The 19001-nt window shown below is 49.0% G+C and overlaps 6 protein-coding genes across 6 annotated transcripts; 4 read left to right on the top strand and 2 right to left on the bottom strand.

Moving 5' to 3' along the window:
• Nucleotides 1–836: 836 nt before the first annotated feature.
• On the top strand, nt 837–2223 carry SUB4 (Secreted subtilisin-like serine protease sub4; the record flags this gene model as incomplete). The annotated part of the gene is made up of 2 exons (XM_049254360.1): nt 837–1145; nt 1201–2223. 2 exons carry the CDS (start codon nt 837–839, stop codon nt 2221–2223), a joined length of 1332 nt encoding a protein of 443 aa, XP_049106664.1.
• Nucleotides 2224–3345: 1122 nt separating this feature from the next.
• LOZ57_005328 (uncharacterized protein) lies at nt 3346–4374 on the top strand (the record flags this gene model as incomplete). The annotated part of the gene is made up of 1 exon (XM_049254359.1): nt 3346–4374. One exon carries the CDS (start codon nt 3346–3348, stop codon nt 4372–4374), a length of 1029 nt encoding a protein of 342 aa, XP_049106663.1.
• Nucleotides 4375–5420: 1046 nt separating this feature from the next.
• Nucleotides 5421–8906, bottom strand: LOZ57_005327 (uncharacterized protein; the record flags this gene model as incomplete). Its single annotated transcript, XM_049254358.1, has 5 exons — nt 5421–5839; nt 7480–7787; nt 7857–8026; nt 8090–8517; nt 8579–8906. The coding sequence occupies 5 exons, from the start codon at nt 8904–8906 to the stop codon at nt 5421–5423; spliced, it is 1653 nt and encodes a 550-aa protein (XP_049106662.1).
• Nucleotides 8907–11469: 2563 nt separating this feature from the next.
• LOZ57_005326 (uncharacterized protein) lies at nt 11470–13719 on the top strand (the record flags this gene model as incomplete). Its single annotated transcript, XM_049254357.1, has 7 exons — nt 11470–11939; nt 11993–12802; nt 12858–12985; nt 13065–13211; nt 13276–13476; nt 13528–13632; nt 13676–13719. The coding sequence occupies 7 exons, from the start codon at nt 11470–11472 to the stop codon at nt 13717–13719; spliced, it is 1905 nt and encodes a 634-aa protein (XP_049106661.1).
• Nucleotides 13720–14270: 551 nt separating this feature from the next.
• On the top strand, nt 14271–16345 carry LOZ57_005325 (uncharacterized protein; the record flags this gene model as incomplete). Its single annotated transcript, XM_049254356.1, has 3 exons — nt 14271–14330; nt 14382–14516; nt 14555–16345. The coding sequence occupies 3 exons, from the start codon at nt 14271–14273 to the stop codon at nt 16343–16345; spliced, it is 1986 nt and encodes a 661-aa protein (XP_049106660.1).
• A 112-nt stretch (nt 16346–16457) lies between these two features.
• On the bottom strand, nt 16458–17750 carry LOZ57_005324 (uncharacterized protein; the record flags this gene model as incomplete). The annotated part of the gene is made up of 1 exon (XM_049254355.1): nt 16458–17750. One exon carries the CDS (start codon nt 17748–17750, stop codon nt 16458–16460), a length of 1293 nt encoding a protein of 430 aa, XP_049106659.1.
• Nucleotides 17751–19001: the final 1251 nt, after the last annotated feature.

The raw sequence follows: 19001 nt of genomic DNA, 5'->3' as shown, positions 1-19001 counted from the left end.
TTGTTATGCTCGGCAACCAGATTCTGTTACTCGGGTACAAACCCGCTTGGGTTTGCCAATACCCAACACCATGGGTAAGGTGATGAAATATCGCCAAGTTTCAGGGTCCACAGCTGCCTAGCAGAACAAGTTTTAGGACTTGAGTGTGCCGTAGTACCTGATTCGCTTTCTAGAAGCTTGTCTGTTTTAGCGGAGAGCTTCTTTCACCTCATTTTGTTTCTCTCACTAGGCGTTTGTAGTTTGAACGTCCCTGGCCCTGGTCGGTCGGTCGTTTCGTGCTCGAGTTGGAAGGATCCGTTTCCTTGCCCCTGTGAGTCGGAAACATTTTTTCAGTAGGGAGTACGCAATCCCCTGTCCTGCCTGTACGGCAACGCCTGTTGTGTCGAAGTACAGAGTAGGGAGAATCCCCTGTCCCGTGAAGCCTCCATGGTTTAAGTTGCTGGGCCTTAAACATTACTATTGTTCTTCTTCAACGCCTGATATCCTTCCCGTCTCTTTGACGTTTTTAGTGAGCCGAAAGTTTGGCACCATACCCTCTTGATGGTAGCACATCGCCTCCTCCCCCGGTTCGCCCCGTGATGAGTATGGCGAGGTCGTAATGGATCCTTCTTTACTCAAGTCTAATCAAACAATGGTTTCATCGCTCAGCTTTCTGTAGACTAGCAGGGTAGCTTGAGCCTCTACAGTTTGATATACCGTTGAATAGCGGAAGCACTGCACTGATCTTCTTATTCTTGCTTCATCTCGCGGAGGGTATATATACGAGGAGCACATCCTCTCCAAAAGGGCATTAATTCCTTTTCCAGAGCCCAATTACCCAGCCCAGCCGAGTCAAAATGGTTTCCATGAAATTCTTGTCCGTCCTTCTCTCAGCTCTGGCAGCTGTTGATGCCGCGGAGGTCTTGAGTGTCAGCAACAAGAAAGACATCATCCCCGACTCCTACATCGTTGTCTTGAAAGATGAGGTCCCCGATTCGGAAGTCAGAGCCCATGTGTCCTGGGTGCAGACTACTCAAAAAGTCGGAAACATGAAGCGAAACAACACTGTCTCTGGCTTAAAGTCAACCTTCCACATTGGCCAGTTCCAAGGATACCTTGGCTCCTTTGACCAAGATACTCTTGCCAAAATTCTCCGTGATGACAAGGTACGTGCACATGGCTCGCGGCAAACTTCGCTGGATTATACTTACATGTAGATAGGTCAAATATGTTGAACCAAACCGGATCATGAAGATCCAGGGAGTCACTGAGCAACGTAATGCTCCATGGGGCCTTGGAAGAATATCTTCCCAGCAACCGGGATCTGACACCTACGTCTACGATGAATCGGCGGGCAGGGGCATCATCATTTATGGTGTTGATAGTGGTATTGATGTTAGCCATCCCGACTTTGAAGGCCGGGCGACCTGGGGCACAAACACCGTGGACAACGATGACACTGATGGCAACGGCCATGGAACGCACACCGCAGGAACCTTTGCCGGTAGCACCTATGGTGTTGCTAAGCATGCGACCATTGTAGGTGTCAAGGTCTTGGATGCTGGAGGTTCTGGTAGCAACAGTGCTATTATTGCAGGTATTGACTGGTGTGTGAATCACGCCCGTGAAAACAATGCTCTCGGCCGTGCTGTCATGAACTTGAGCTTGGGAGGCGGTTACTCCGAAGCTACCAACAGTGCCGCTGAGCGGGCTGTTGCTGCTGGTATTTTCCTTGCTGTTGCTGCCGGAAATGACAACGTAAGTGACGACTCTGTCCTTCCCTTTCGCCCTGCCTGTGCTAATTACAAATCGTATTATAGCAAGATGCCAACAACTATTCTCCCGCTTCTGCGGCCAATGTCTGCACCGTTGGTGCGACCGATAGCCAGGATGTCAGAGCTACCTTTTCCAACTACGGCTCCAGATGTAAGTAGCGATCATTTCTATAATGTCTTGATAATTTTGACTTGCCAACTAACGCTATTGAATCTAGTGGACATCTTCGCCCCTGGTGTTGACGTTGTTTCTTCTACGGTTGGCGGTGGCTCCGGTCCCATGTCTGGAACATCGATGGCAGCTCCACACATTGCAGGTCTCGGTGCTTACCTTATGGCACTTGAGAACATCCCCGCTGGTCAAGTTTGCGACCGCATCAAGCAACTCTCTCTCAATGCCGTCCGCAACGAAGGCCCCGGATCTACCACTCAGCTCGCCAACAACGGGGCAAGTAACTTGAAAAAATAAATTATTCAGATAAGAATTGATTGATCAAACTCGGCTGAGGCTTTGGGATATATTCCATGCACATAATTAATTACTTTAGACACTCTTTCAGATTATTCTTTTCTTTCGTGCCGTGCTGGGGAATGGGGCGCTTGAGCTGTATATAAGTATCCTTTACGTGCACTATTTTAAATTAATAGCAGGCTGTTATGCTACATTCGCTGCAAGACATACAAAAGCAATATCTGTCTCGTAACTGTGCTATCCTATCTATCTATCACGGAACCTGGCCCGACAACGTGGTTTTATGTTCATTGATGGCCTTGGCAACGGCAACTAGCTCACTAGGTGGTTCCGGCAAAGTCTGTGTGGGGAGGATGCAGAGTCGGGCATCATGGGCCTGCAGATCAGCTGGAGATCGCCCCGGCCCCTTGAAACGGGTTACTGCTTTTTGTTCGTACTTTTGCTGTGATGTTGCTGATAAATTAAGGTAGCATGCGGTTCCTAGCTTTCCCCTGACAGATTTATAGTACTAAGAATAGAACAAATGCGCAGACCGGTAGAAACTACTCCGTACTTTAACCGCTACTTATTAAATTTAACTATGTAGTTAACTATCCCCTACGGAGTACAGAGTACGGCGTACTCCGTCGTTAGTAAACTAGCTAACTAACTGCTGGATATGACATAGCGGGGTAGAGGCCGATTCGACAACAAGCTTCCCAGTATTCCGTAATAGGAAATTATTCAACCGTCGTAGGATTGAAGGATCCCCAAAGCCACAATGCACGGGCCAACCATAAGTCCCATTGAAAGAATAATAATAATGAAAGGATTTCAGAAGGCATCTGAGCTCGACTGATACGCCGGAACGATAGGTAGTTATAGGATGCCGAGCAGCGACGAGGATGGTTGGCGGCGATCTGTTCCGGTGATCAAGACGGCCGTTGCGCATTCCTGATTGGGACAGTCACGGGCATCTGGGGCTCTGCAGACGTTGGCGCTAACCGGCTTCGGCAAGCGCCGTTGTGCCTGAACTCTGCAGCCGGGACGAAACCAGGGCAGGCGCAAACTCTCCCCCGTCAACAAACAGCTTTCTCGCATCTCGCTCTCGCACACACACTGCAGTCGAGCGAACCGGCCATGGAAGACCCAATCGCCCAAGATCATCAGCCCCTCAAGCCCAAAGGACGCAAGAAATCCAAGAAGGCCAAAAAGAAGGCGCCTCTTCCCAGCATTGTCCTCCAGCACGGTTTGACACTAGACATGGAGAGCAGCGGTGCCGGACATCCTGACCCTCCGTGCACTTCCCCACCTACGTATACGTCTACCCCAGGCCCGGTTACAAGCCTCACTATTGATGAAGCAGGCCAAAGGCCTATCTCCCCTACGGCTCAATCGATCTCCTCCATTGACGCTCCTTTGGCCGATCGACGGAAGCAACCGTCACGTGGAAATAAGAAAGCCAAACCCAAGACTGCAATTATGGTTATGGAGGAGCCCCTGCGCCGAGAATGGGCCGACGACCAGCCGCCAGAAGAGGCAAGGCCCAACGGTGCACATGTACCGCCATACGGAAGTGATGCAGCAGGTGGCGGGCAAAGGTCTGCACATGGGGACTTGCACGGGGAGCTTTTAGGCAGAGATGGTCTGGAAATCCAAGAGCAGGAACGAGACGAGACCAACGGCGTCATTGTTAACGGTGCTGAAAAAACAGGAGTAGGCGTGGTAGAGAGGGCTATTATGCTGGTTGAAGAAGATAGAGAGAGCGTACCCACGCCAGTGCAGCAAATCGAGTCGGTATTTCAGAAATTATCGGAGACTGGGCTGAACGTATTCGATACCCAGAAAGCACCTTCTGGCGAGGCTCTCGGATTATTTACCGAGGATACCGCAGTGGAAACTCCCAACGACATTAAGAAGAAGGAAAAGAAGGTCAAAAATAAGGAGAAGAAGAAGAAGGCCAAAACACTAGTTACCAGTCTAGAGGAAGCTGGCATGCCTCAGCTGCCAACGAATGATGCCGAAGTTAAGAAAGAGAGCGAAACACCTCTCAGACAGAGAGAGCCATCAGCAAAAAAGGATATGCGCATCAAGCTAGACGTGGACCTTGAAATAGAACTTTTGTCCAAAATGAAAGTTAAGGGAGAGATTATGGTTACGTTTCTCTAAGGCATCTACCTAGTGCCACTCAGGAGATATACACTATCATGTTTCATGAATTGGGGAGGGTGTCATTTTTTACAAGGGGTGTTGGGGCCTACCGGAGGCTATGGGGTGGCTGGTTTATTTTTCGGTCGTTCCTTTCTTTTTGAGAACGGTATAGAGAAGGACTGAAGTTATATATGCCGATGCAACATTTGTACCCAATGGGTTTATGGCGTTTTGACACGGGTTGAGTTAGCAAAAGTGTTCGGACCATATGGTACGGCACGTCTTCTTGATTCACAGTGGATGCTCTTACTTTTTCTGCCGCTAGATTGGCAGGCCTTTGGCGTGTGTGCATCAGAAATCGATGTGTTTATACATTAGACTAGTATACATTGCATGGGCGATATGAATAGATGCGCAAGTGTATCAAGTAGTAACCGCAGTTTGCCCAAAGATACCCACCAAGGCAAGATGGACAAATTGGCTTAAACGCCGTTTCAGCGTCTCATAAGGCATGTCGTTTTTCACCTTGATCCTCGTGGCGTCTTTGTCTATAGAGTCTCTCGACAGCGACTTTGAGTTAGGGAAGTATTATTGAGTAGAGCGTTTGGCGTAGCTGAAAAGATGGGGGAATCGCTTCACTTTCTGCCCTTTCGTAAAACTAGAAAGGGATAGGTAAGTGGAGCTATTATATGCACATATAGGAATACTATTAGGCCTCGGTCGCTTAGTAGATAAATAGCTTGAGGTCGTCGGGCTTTCATAATTATATCGCGTTCGTGCCGAGAATGACGCGTCATGCCATTCTTTAATGTTTGTTTACGGAGCAGCAATCAAAATAGGGTCCTGTAATCACACTTTTGGGTATGTAAATTCATTTTTTCATTGGTTCATCTCGTAACGTACACAGCTGCAAGGAAGCAGGGAGGCTTAGCGAAAACTGGTATCTCGAAAAGTTGAAGGTAGTTCGAACGCAGTAAACGGCATGCAACCAAACTCTAGATATCAGCAAGACACGCTATGCGTCCAAAACGCCTCATTCTCTGGCAGCACACAGGCGGCGACAATCACAGAGTACCAGCTAACGCCACAACGATGCTCAGACCAAGCGCAGCTGCAACGCCCTGAACGCGAGCTGCAGTGTTAGTGGTCTGCTGCGGCGGCATACCGGGCGTGGTCATTGTCGCGTTCCATCCACCGGTTGGGCGGGGCCAGGAAGTACCAGTGCCCGTGCCAGTACCCGTGGAGCGGATGACGGTGGTGTTCGACGGCGGAGTGGGGGACGATGGGGGGAGGACAACGGTATCCGTTAGAACAAGAGTGCTAGTTCTGGTAACCCGGGTTGTTAATACGGTGGTGGGCTTTGCAGACGGGGTGGGCGTCTGGGAGATAACAGTGTAGGTCTGCGCAGCCTTGCACTCCTCAAGCTTCATGTTGTTCGGGCAACATCCGCCGTCGGTGCAGTAGGTTCCCTTGGAGCAAAAGGCTACAAAGTAGGTTAATATAATGATTTGCATATTCATATGGCATGGCGGGTGGCCGTGCGCAGAGCCACATACTTCCATTCTCGCAACACGTCTCACCCCTGGAGGGATTGAAACACATGTTTTGCTTCACGCAGGTCTTGTATCCTTCGCCGCACGATGATTCGCAGCTCGGCTGCGCGACGTCTTTGCACTGGGTCGAGCGTCGCATCAAGGCGCCAACGCCATTTTCCTGGTGGACAGCGGCGCCAAAGCTGAGCGCGTGCGCAGCAGCAGCGACGCTGGTAAGAAGCAGACTAGACGTGAACAGCATGGTTGGGGGATCCAAAAAGAAGGTTGTTAAGAGGAACAAGAAAGAGAGACAGGTAGCGAGGAAGGTATAGAAAAGAGCGACAGGAATAGCAGAGATGCTATCTCAAAGGAGCGGACGTAAATTCGCAGAATTTACCCAACAGCAAAATCCTCGCGACAGCAACGGGCGATGAAACGAAACAGGCGACGTTCGCAAACAGTTATACTCTGTACTCCGTACAACATGGCGGGAAAGCCGTTTTGGGGCTCGTCGGCCGCCCGCAAATTACCGCCAATTTAAAATCTCTGACCCCCCCGCCGGCCAACGGCTGATCCCGGTCGCGCGCCAGCCAACAATGGGTTAAAACTAACTAGTGAGTTGGCGGGCAGCCGGCGAGGAGCGCGCTGGTGGGATCCGGCCGTCAGTTAGTTGGTGAGTCGACTAACTGCAGTGACAAGAAGCGTTGCGCCAGACATTCCGGAGGAGCGTCGAGAAACAACCATGCCTGTCATCGGTCGCTGCCAGTATGACTTGCAGCACGAACGCCCTCGTCGGGCCGCTGGTTGGCCGCCAAAGCCGCCGTTGAAACCGCATCCCAGTGGCAGATCTTGGCCCGCCTGATCCTTCGCTATGGATTGGCTAACTATAAACTAATGGCTAGTTACTGGTCTTGGGCGCCCAATAGTTAGTTAGTTAGTCCGCAACAACTCGTCAGCGGATTGGCCGTGGCAGAGGGCGAGGCCAAAAAGTAGAGGCACCCATCCAGACCTTGCTAAGGGGAGAGGAGTCTCACAGCGAGCCTTGAGATTGCCTACAAGCGTTCTAGTACTGGTTGTTATCCCGAAAGGGACGTTTGCGCTCTATGCTCTATCACACTCTCGCCGGCGAAGACTTCTGGGGGCCGGGCCGGCTCTTAATTAGTTATACCCCGTACTCTGCACAAAAATAGAAACGAATTGTTTTTTGGATCGGGGCCAGAAGAGTGTTGAAAGGGCCCTGCACGTATTTGCCGGGTAAAATCTCCAGGTTTTTATTCTTTATTTTTTTCCAATTGCGAATAAGGAGGTGGGGAATATGCTTGTTCCATCGAAGGTAGGTGTTATTAATATTGAGAGGATTGTTGTGGCTGATGCGATGCAAAACCGTTTAGGCGGTAAATAAAGCGCAGCGTTGGTTCTCGGGGATGTCCCTGTCTTTGGACACAGGTTGCCAAGGGCCAGAACTGTTAAAATTGGTTCAATTTTCTCGAATTTTCTCGTTGTTAGATAACCATGCGGCATTATAGGAAGGATCATCAGTCTGAAGCATGGGCCCTACTATTGATTGAGAGCCAACACACCACCTACTTACTTTCCACTTCTCTCACCTTGTAGCCAAACATTCCATTTGACTCGATGCTATTCTCGTCTGCTAGTTTCTCAGAACACTCGATGCCCGACACTGGGAGCCTATATTCGAATCGCTTGCCTTCTGCTGGCACATTGCCATTCGGCAACGCATAAGGAAAAGGTAAATAATCTGGTAATAGTCCTAGCTGACGGAGAAGGCAAGCCTGATCCCACCAAATATGCTCATGGTAGAGCTTGTCCCCGCGAATGTTCACCACAGAAACCATAGGTAGCCGGACAGCTTGACCAGTTGGAGGGATGCCAGGGGCACTGATTGTAAGTGTCGGCCCAGATGGTTAGTGCAGCCATTTGGCAAGAGATGTAGGAGGGGTAAATTACAGCCAGTCAATTACTTCATCGTGGGTGAAGCAGAAGATGAACTCGTCGATGACGCGATCAATGCCAACTGTGCGGCTGACAAGGTCCAGCCGTGTATCCTTGGGGTTGTTCCAGATGAAATGATAGCGATAAAAGTTAGTGAGGCGCTCCCGCCCTATACCACCAGTCATCTATATACCGAGGTCAGCCCATTTTTAAATATGTAGCTGATATAGTATGATACAAACGCATACCGTTGGAATATGATTCACATACGGCTCTTGGACCATCGTTCCCATTGTCCTGGCTACTGAACGATCCCCAAACTCAAAATATGTATGTTCATCCCATATTGCCTCTAGATCGAAGACTGGACCTCCCAGTTTGGATTTAAGAAATGTCAGTGTGCGCGTATGTGCAACCGCAGCTGAAGAAGCAATAAAATCCCTGTGCTTCGGGATAATAAAATATGGGGAGCTTGTTTCCGGGTACTTGTGGATTTTCACATTCGGCTCCGTGGAGTCTTGCGCACCTGGACCTGGGAGATGAACGAGCTGCGATATGCTCAGGGGGAGGAAGGGGCCGTAAGTGACAATGGCTCTGATTGTGACTGACTGAAGTAAGAGGCTTAAAGCGACATGATCAAGGTTGCCATCCAGGACTATGACGCTTGAATCGTACACTATTTCCCGTGTCAGCTTCCTTTAGAATCGAACACGGGCACTCCAGCAAATCTTCTGTACATATTAGTCCGAACCCATTCTCAGTCTCACACTCGCTCAGAGCAGTGAGTCCATTTGCTGCAGTCCTAATTGCGTCCTTGAGAGAGAGCTCATCAAGCTTGGTTGAAAGTTCGATTTGTGCCACTGCGTAGCCCTCTTCAGCCCATTTCTGCTGTGGAGCAGGGTCCAAAGTTATGTGATCCTCAGCGAGTTCGAAACCACCAGGAACAACGACGATAAGCCCCGGGCCATGCCCGCGACGAGATAGCGGAGGTTGCAAGGTGATCCCTGTAGAAAGAACTGTTGTTGTCGCTGAGGGAAGGGGGATAGCCGGTTCGTCAATCTCCATAGCTGAGGACCTTTGGCACGAAGTCGAACTCTGTCTGCTATCACAACGTCCTCGTATCGTTGCCAAAGCGGCCGTCGGTTGTAGGGTGTCATGAAGTTCGCAGGTCTGCTGATTTGCTGGTACCATCTAGACCCACTTGATTACCCGAACCACTGCTAGTTGACTATGCATACGAACACGGATGGTATGGGTTTAAAACTTGAAAATGTATACAACGTATACCTATTGTCCAGAAGATATCTGCATACATACTCCGTATTCTTCTAAAATTTCATGGCAATGAGCTATGTTTCTGGGTGTTCGTTCCAGGAAATGTGCGATCGTTGTCAATACGTCGGACAGCTATTACTTGGATGCGATGGCAGCACTGCCGATGTTGAGTGTAATAATTTAATATTGTGAGACGGGGGACAAGTCTGTGCCTAGAGCTTCGTTGGGCCGTGTTTATCCGCTATTTCACCTTGCAGGTGGAAGGGCAGGAAGATTCTAGCAAACAGGCCAGCCGACGAACCACGTCGACGGGGTACCGCAAATCCAGCCAAGATAGCGGCCGCATTCCCCGGCGAGAAAGAATTGCTGACTCAAAACCTGAGCTGCACGACCCGTATTCAAGGACAAAAAGGGGGGGGGGGGGAAAGAAAGATATAAAGGGCCTCCGTTCGCCATTGTTATCACAAATGCTAAACACGCAATCAAGCATAACTTGAAAAACGATACCGGTAATCCACCCAACAGTGCATATCCGACAAAAACTTCTGCAACCATGCGCTTTGCTTCTTTCCTCGTTGCCATTGCCGTCGGCCTCTCTTCCGCAGTGCATGCTCTTCCAGCCGATGCCAACTCTGAGTGTACTAAGCCGTGCTTTCCTACACCATCAAAGTGCGAGAGCGGCTGGGTAGGTTAATCCCTATTTTTGCTGACATTGAAATGGTATTCCCTGACCGAATGATTGGAAATAGGAGCCGCGGAAAATCGTATGTGAAGCCATGAATTAAGCAAGCCGGTGTTCTTCTTAGCCGTAATTTATATGCATCCACGTCATAGCTAACCCAAAGGCTTTGTAGGGAGAATGCTGGGTGTGCTGTAAAATTGGAACTCTCTCGGCATAACCTCAGCTCCAGTGATAGAGCCTCTGCATACACCAGACGGCTTGATTGAAACCAACGTGACTAGCCATATGATATTTAGATGCGATGGTTGTTCCCAGCAGCTTTTCCTACAAGGGCAAGGTTGTAAAATGGGCCACTGTAGGGACTGGATGAGGGTTCTAGAATATCATGTTATAGGTAAAGCGTTGCGGTTTCTAGCATCCAGGACATTTTGTCATGTATCTGCATAGCGGTCATGTTAATAGTTCTATACACCTATCATCTAGGGAACAAATAGCCGCATAATGGCTCCGCTCACAGCCATTTTAGTTACTAGAAGCGCACAGCATTAAATTTTCCAATCGTCTGGAGGCCAGTAAAGATTGGAGCGTAGAGGGGCCCGCAAGCCGTCGAAACCAGCCGTGCCACTCTGGCTAGCACTATTGTTCTTATATTTTGTAAACGGTGCAACTAGGAGTCCGCCGGTGCCCCCACAAGCCCAGCATGCATGGCAGTAAGTTTGACTCTCCTCATGGGTCAACTGGTGTCCAGAGGCATACCGGTAGATCATTCCACATTCAAAGACTTGTATTGCACGAAAGCTCAATGGTTGCAGGTTTTTGCTGGCGATTTGTCGTCAGTCGGTCCGAGTCTTGCTTTCTCATGTTATTATTTTCAGGATGTTCAAAGTTGAGAGACGAAATATCGTCAAAATTAAGGTCTAGGATTAATATTCAGCCGACATTAGTCATCAACACCAGGTAACTCCGTAGCGAGTTAATTCGGTGGAAAGACAACGACGACCTCACTCTCGCAGGCATCCGCTTCTAACCCGGGGAAGCTCTCTCTCTGACTTGCTGGCTGGAACGATCCCAGCCATCTTCTCACGAGGCCTCCATACTGCGCCTCGATGTTGCTGGCCGCCATGGCGCTGCGCGTGAAGAACACGCTGCTCTTGTAGCCCAATCAACGTGGAACGTGCTCACCCAGCACCCCTGTTCCGTCAAAGCCACAGGGTGATGCGGAACGCGTCGCCCTGTTTTGATGCAACGGCGCTGGACAGGCTGGAGAGCCGCACAGTGCTCGTGGCTTGGTGGTGTTAACCAAGTCGGCGTTGCGTGTGACTGTCCTTGGGATCTGTCTCTTTCTGCTCCGTATTGATGCCCGTTATCTGTTGCCGCCCTGCATGGGGATGCTATCACACCTTTTGCAATGAACTAACACTCTGGATTCATACTTCATAGCCTGACTGACGCAGAAATGGCCGCTTAGTTGCCTAACCGCTCATTGATGCCGTGCCTGGGAACAATGGCAGCGTTACTTTTGAGTTTATAACTGGCCATGACTGATCTGCACCTCTTTCATCTGAACCAATCTACCGCACTCTCCTGCTAGCGCATCTGGCTCTTCTATTGCCGCATATCTGTTTGCTCCTGGCGATCAAAAGGGCCGGCATCCTTGTATTTACCCGCACTATGAGCTTTGGCTGGTCGGCTACCGACGTTGTCCAACTGATTGTGATATGCCACTCTGTTGTTGCGAATTGTCGGATTGGCCCCTCAAGTGCTGTCTTTCACCTCCATGCGCTGAAAGTCGAAGTTCAAGGCTTCGAGTCGCTGCTGACGCAACTGCACGACGTCGTCAAAAATGGAGAAGGCACCCCTTTTCTTGACCTTGAGACTATCGAGCAGACCCTTAAGGAATGCAAGGACCATTTACAGAAGTATAATGCCATTCAGCATATGCATAATTCAGGGCAGAAGAACGGCCAGCAGTCACAGATCAGTCGCTCAAAAGACATCTTTCTTAAAACAAAGAATGCTGCGAAACTGGGGGGAGAAATCGTCCGACACCTTGCCTGGGGAGAGAAGGAACTGCAAGCCCTGCAAGAGAAAGTCGCTCACCACAAACAGACCCTGCAGCTGTATTTTACAATTCTACAAAGGTGAGAATGCCTGGATTTTCTACACATGATGCAGGCTCTAACTGCACTGCTAGGGATAAAACGTCGCAAATCGGCCAGCGACTACAGAGTATGGAGCGCATGGTGCATGAAATCCATGCTGAATCTACGTTGCATACACGATTAAACCCGCTTGCTCGCACTCAATCTATCCAAATATCAACTGACCACTGCGATGATGAACCCCACGATCGATACCAAACGATGCTAGAAGCTGTGGAACGTCAGCGGGATTTTGCACTTTTAGAACGGAGCCTCGCAGATAATCGTGACGACAGAGAATGGGATAGTATTTGCGATCAATTAGACTTGTTTCACCGACGGCTCTTGAACTCGATAGAACGGAAAGCCAGCTCTTATGCGCAGCAAAGGGAAACTCATTCTCATTTGCCTATTCAACTTAACAAGGCATTACTATCGCACACCGCCGGTCACTTTCCCTTTTCCAATGACCCATCGAACTCGAAGTCAGCCTATGATGGCTTCGATGCGCCAACGAGTCGATTCCATGAAGTTTCCCATTCTGAGCCGAGAGCCGAGTCTACGGCTTCCGCAATTACTGATCTTGACTCGCCAGTACCATCTATCTTTTCTTTCCGAAAGCGGTCATCAACGTGCAGTATGGTGGCAGCTACCGAGTCCGTAGATCCGTTATCTTCAAGCCCCTTGTTCACGGAAGACTCTTATGATTTTCGATCTCACCTGAGAAATTCTGATAACACACCCGACTATCTGTCGCTCGCTCCCGCTACTGCGTATGAGCGTCGTGATACCCTCTCCTCGAACGGCTCTGTCGCCAATCATTCTACGTGGAAACGGCTAGCGATGCGTGGGAGGATTCAAATGTGAGCATCCATAGCTCTTTTTTATTAAACCACTAAATTGACGTTTGAAATATAGTGCTTGGGATACTCATCCTACCCCCGTCCCTTGCTATCTTGAAGCTGGGTATCGCAGCGACGGTCGGTTGTATGCAATCAAGGCCGTTGATATGATGGATTCTCGAGCGCTATTGCCCATACTTAGGTGTATGTCTGATCGCCCTCCATTTCTCTTTTATCTTTTATTTGTTGGGAGATTAATTCCGTCTCATTAATGAACTCATAGTATCTTCAACGGAAAAACGACCGATTCCGCATTCCGAACCGTTTGATAACTATGATGAGGGGTATGATGCGGGCAGAATATTTTTCATAACACCGCCCATCACAAAAAACGGGAACTCACCACAATACGTCATTGAAAAGCGGGATGGTTAGCATGCGCAAATGCCCCGATGCTCTAACGTGCTATGCTGACGACACATATCTCTGTGCAGACCATCTCGAAATTCAGAGCTTAATATACGGGAAACGGCTGCTTCTTTCGATTCCCATTGTGAAGCTTTCAAGCGCCCACGGGAAAGAGTCCGATAGGCAATATCTACGTCTCTGGAATTCTTCTGGTGAAGGAGACACTGGAAAATCACTGCTCTATTTTGCGCCTTTTCGAAAACACCCTCGGTACATTGAGATACACGGTAAGCGTATACCTTATAGAAGCCTGTATTAGTGAGCTAACCCGCCACCAGAAAAGGACATTAATCCCGGGTTTAAGAGAACCTCACGCAGTGTGCTTGAACTTCGACTGTCGAACTCGTTGCAGTATCTGAAGCTTGGGTTTGCTGCCCCGAGTGGTATGTAACTAGCCCTGTTTTCATTATCGTCTCCTTTTTTTAGATAACTATCGGTTGATCTCGTATATTGGGAACAAGTCAGGCTAACAGCAGCAGATCTCGACAGTTTTGTGGACGCTCTGTTCGCGCCATGACCCCCATGTGACCCGCGTCGCGTAACTAAACTCGATTCGAACCGGTGGCGTACCATCCCTGCTCCCTCGTGCGGCCTTTGCGCTCGCTGATGGGCAGCCGGCCCCCAAGCCCCTGGATACGGCACCCATGCCGCGGCCTTCACCCATTTTGGCGATCGTGTTCTCTCTCGTCTCCTAGGCTGTTGCCCGCTTTTCTGACTCCTAAGTCACGAACATCCACCAGCCGCCTTGCGTCGAGACAAAGCGTCTCGAATGCGACCACCGGACTTGCGCCCGGCATGACTGCGGCTCCGATACCCCATGCTCATGGCTTGTCCTCCGGGCTGTGCTGTGCTTTGAGCCTCGTTCATAATGACTTAGATTTTTACCCCCATGAGGACTTTTCCTAAAAGACCTTCCCACTCCTGCTATGGCTTTGGCACGAAGACTGTTGTTCGTGACATAGCAGTGTGGTCGTTCTACCGTTGTTTGTTTTGAAGCTGCGAGCCATTCACATCGAATATAATGAAGCTGCCGTTCACGTTCAAGGTCAAGAACCGGACTGTTAATTTCAATTATATTCCCGTAAGTGCCAAAGTCATGTACTTCATCTGTTGACGAACTAATACATTTTAGGACTTAGAGCTTCGACGTCGGCGAGTATTCAATGAACTCGATGCCACCCACTTTCAGACTCTCGTGGTATTTGTTGCCGGCATTGGCTTTTTCACAGGCGCCTATGATGTAAGAACGGTCCTGGATGACGAATTGGTATTGTTTTCAAAACCACTAACTAGTTCTATTCGAAGATATTTGCGGTTGGCATGATTATTCCTATGCTCGCCCATGTATATTGGCACGGTTCCATGCCTACTTCGGTGGAAACCGGTATGCGGGCTGCCACACTTGTTGGAACCATACTCGGCCAGATTAGCTGTGGAATCCTGGCCGACCTTTACGGTCGTCGCAAGATGTACGGCTTTGAGTTGTTGGTGGTCACTGTCGCCACCATCGGAGTTGCAATGGCTGCGGATGGCGCGTCAGGCTCCATGAGTTTAACGGCCTGGCTTATCTCCTGGAGATTTCTAATGGGCATTGGAATTGGCGGAGATTATCCTTTGAGCGCCGTGATTACATCTGAATTCGCCCCTACAAAGTCTCGTCCCCGAATGCTTTCCACGGTCTTTTACATGCAACCTGTTGGATACCTTGTCGCGACATTGGTTGCCATTATCGCTGTGGCTGGGCATAGAGAAAGTATTTCACATATTCCTACCACCGCAGAAGAAGTAAGATCATGCACACAGGACGAGGTGTGTCGACGTGCTGTTGATAGTATCTGGCGATGGGTGATTGGAATAGGGGCGATCCCAGCTGTGGCTGCTATCTTCCTTCGATTCAGTATTCCAGAGTCCCCACGATACACAATGGAAGTCTTGAATCGACCAGACGAGGCCCTGAGAGATGTTAATGAGATGAAACGCGAACTCGGCGGGTCTTCTCCTGATATTGAAAGGCAAAATTCCATGGTGACAACTGTTGCAAGCAGTCATCAGCCGGATACAAGAGCCAATAATAATCAACGGGAACGCTACAATTCACATGAAAATAGGGTGGCTGACATGCCGTCAGCACCAGCTGTGGCTCCTGAGATCTTGTCAAGTCGTGCCTCGTACGCATCTTCGCATACAACAATTGAACGGTCATATCACGAGTCAGACAACGACTCAATACAAGAGAAGCCAAGCCAGTGGTCAACATTTCGCGGTGGCTTTGTCGACCATTTCTTCGTCCGTGGCCATTGGCCTACATTACTCGGCACGGCACTTTCCTGGGCATGTTTTGACTTTGCATTTTATGCCCTTGGGCCTAACTCCTACAAGGTTATAGCAAAGATATTCAACGAGAAGCCTCTTAGCTTCACCGGCTCGCCGTTGCCTGTACGGAGCATCTATACTGATCTGCTGGAAAATTCCTGGCATTCTCTCATCATTGTTTCAATTGGTTCGCTGGTTGGCGGTCTCGGCATGATAAAATTGATTAAGCGCATTTCGCCGCGCACTATTCAGTTTTATGGCTTCATTGTGCTCGCCATCATATTTGTTGCTATTGGAATATGCTTCCAGCTAGTAGACCGTGCAAAGTCCGTCCCCTTAATTGCACTACTATACGTACTGAGTCAGATATTCTTCGAAATTGGCCCAAATTTTACGACTTTTATAATCCCCGCCGAGTTATTTCCCACACAGTTTCGATGCACGGCGCATGGAATTTCTGCTGCGTCGGGGAAGATTGCTTCCGTCCTCGTACAAGTTTTTGTTGCGTATGCGCCTATTGGACGGTATCGCGCATCGGATCTTTCATCTCATTGGCTTGGATTTGTGATTATAATTTTTGCAGCATTTATGGCTCTTGGTGCAGTCGTAACCAGGTGGCTCATTCCAGAAACAAGAGAAAATGATGGAAGTGCAAAAACATTAGAAAAGTTGGAGAATGTGGCAAGAGTGTTAAGGCCAAGAAAAGCACACATTCCGGAGATGAACACGACAGAGATGAATGGTATTAATACCTCAGCAGCCAGGAATGGAACTGTTCTGTGATTGTATTTTTTTCTTTTTCACTATGGTTAACTAGCACTAACTAATCTCTGAAATGGCTTATTTTGCCATCACCCAATGCATATAGATATGGACTGTGAAAGGTTCATTGACACTAGAAAATCAGTGTATGTACATCACACAAAAAGTCCTCCCCAGATATCATAATGCAGTGGGTCATTTTCTTCCATTTTTGCAAATAGCGACTTATCATTGAACACTGCGACATCGTGAAGAATCCACTGCCACCAAGGACAACCTTGCGAAGATCCGGTGTAGAGTTTAGCCAGCCGTCAAGCCAAAAGTCAATCTCTTGCAGAGCCCAAAGCACACGGTCTTCGCTGAGGGATAGAATTTTTAACTTTTCAAGAGAAACGGGGAAAAGTGTGTGAAGTCTGACTGCCATGTTCAAACTATGCAAGAATCGGGCCCCAATTTCGAGCTCTTTAAGAGCTGTAAACCCGGCAAATGAACCAATAAATGCTCTATTATTCACCTGACGTTGATAGGATCGAAAACGCAGAATTTCCAAGGTATCCTTAACTGCATGGAGGGATTCATATAATCGATGCGGATCAAAAGATGCAGCATCACCGGGATAGCAGTGGGTGTAATCAAATACTTTGAGATTTCTGCAGCTTGGGAGCAGCTTCCCTAGTCCATTAACACAGACAGCTCCAGTAAGGGCGATATATGTGACATTAGAGCGGCCCAGTCCAGCCCAATCAATGTTCTCCATTTCATCGCCATACAAAGACCAGGCTTCCAAATGTTGGAGGGCGGGCAAGAGCACTAGCGAGGCGAGCATGTTAGAAGAAATAAGACGAGTGCTACCATTGTCGTACAGTCTCAGATCTTGAAGGCGTGGAAAGGTATGGCCAAGGCCAGTATTATCAGCTGCCGCCCGCTGTAGGATTTTGAAGCAATATGAGCCTCGCCCCCAAGGTCTGAGAATCAATGTTTTCAGATTAACAAGTGGAGATAGAAGTAGAGCAACATAAGCATCGGGGTTTTTCGAATTCAGAGCACTCAGCCACTGGTATTTTTCCTTCCTAGAGGTGGATACAACATTGACGGCGCGTTCAAGGCATTGGTGCGGGATCGGGAACAGCGGTGACATATTTGTGTCAACCAAGAAGGATTCTCCGGGGTGGTCTTGAGCTAGTAATACGTCTACCGAAAGCACGAATTCGGCTATAGTTGGATTAAGCAAAATTGTCCGAAGCAGTCCCGATATAGCTCGCAACGACCCTAAAGAAAAGAAGACCGAGCGATACGCTCTAGGAGTGACAATGTCATAGCATCGGTGAGAGCAGCTTGCTAGATTGAGGAGATCCCGACGGCTTGGAATGTAGTCGACCACACTGAGAAACAGCTCCGCTGGAATTGTTTGTAAGGAGTATGTCATAATGGAGTCCTATGTACCACTCGATAAGTAGCAATTTGACAATGTAGGAGAAAGCTAGTAAATTTGGTACTATAGACAAGACCAGGCACCTGGGCCAATGTTTTCTCAGGATGCATAGCCAGGACTTAATTCCGTGCAGATTTAAGTGAGAAAAGAAATCACACGGCTGGCTGAAAAACATGTTTTTGCTCTCAAAAACGCCGAGAGTCATAAGAAAAATCAACAAAGAGAGTGAATCTCTTGCACAGTAACAGAAGACTGGCAATAAATAGTTAGTCTTTGTTCCGTTGTTGAGACATGCTGGGTAGTTAGTTAAGCAGGAAAGCTGCAAGGAGGTTTGTATGAGAGGAATGCTATCATCGCATGCACTTCCTGTTGCAGTCAAGATGGAGGCGAGGGCACAATTCATTCGGAATATGGCGTTGGTAGCGTCTATGTATGTACTCCGTACTCTGGACTTGTACTCCGTCCTTCTGTACTGAGTATTTTCACAGCTACTGATGCAAACGAAGTAAACAACGGCTGCATCCAATCAGCGCGCTTCCCCTGGCGGGCGAATAGGATGACGGACGACACCGTTCACGTGATCAATTAGGGTTAGGGTTACGGCCAACAGGGCGTCGGGCCGGAAGTTCAATTTCAGCCTTTCAGGGCAATTTGGGTCAACCAGGAACCCGGCTATCTTTCCCTCGGGGACTTGCGATTTCGCCCAGGATTGCTGTGCCTCTCAAGACGAACCCTTTCTTTTATGGGAACAACGAATACCCGTCCAGAGCGCCCAGACGTACTATGTTTGCGGACGATGCTGTGTGGCGGACAATGTGCCGTCTGAGAAGCCAGAGTGAGTTCTTGGATGACAACCTCAGCTGCCGCAACGGCGCTGGTGGCTGTGGATTCGACGCTACGCGAAACGCGGGGTAGCTTTCCTTTCATTCTACGGAGCATTCTACTCCGTAAGCCGTCTTCCAACCAAACGGACATGCCAGTCTCCGTGAACAGGTGCCGGCGCAGCAGTCTGCCCGCCATGGCCTTCACAAGACTCTGGCGTGTCTTAATTGCCGAGCGGAAAATTAAACAGCCTCGCCGATACATTTTTGGCAAGTCTATTGAGTCCGGATACAGCGAGATTTATTGGCAAACACGGTTCGTCGGTGCTGCCCTTCGTAATGTCATGGCCTAGCTTTCGCCTCTCCCCCATTATCTGTTGAAACTGAAAGAACAAGAGAAGCCCAGACTCCCAAGCCTGATAAA

Source organism: Ophidiomyces ophidiicola, assembly GCF_022830035.1.
Source record: "Ophidiomyces ophidiicola strain CBS 122913 chromosome Unknown scaffold_26, whole genome shotgun sequence".
NCBI lineage: Eukaryota > Fungi > Ascomycota > Eurotiomycetes > Onygenales > Onygenaceae > Ophidiomyces > Ophidiomyces ophidiicola.
Note: the sequence above shows the minus strand (reverse complement) of the source record. Positions and strands in the feature narration are given on the sequence as shown.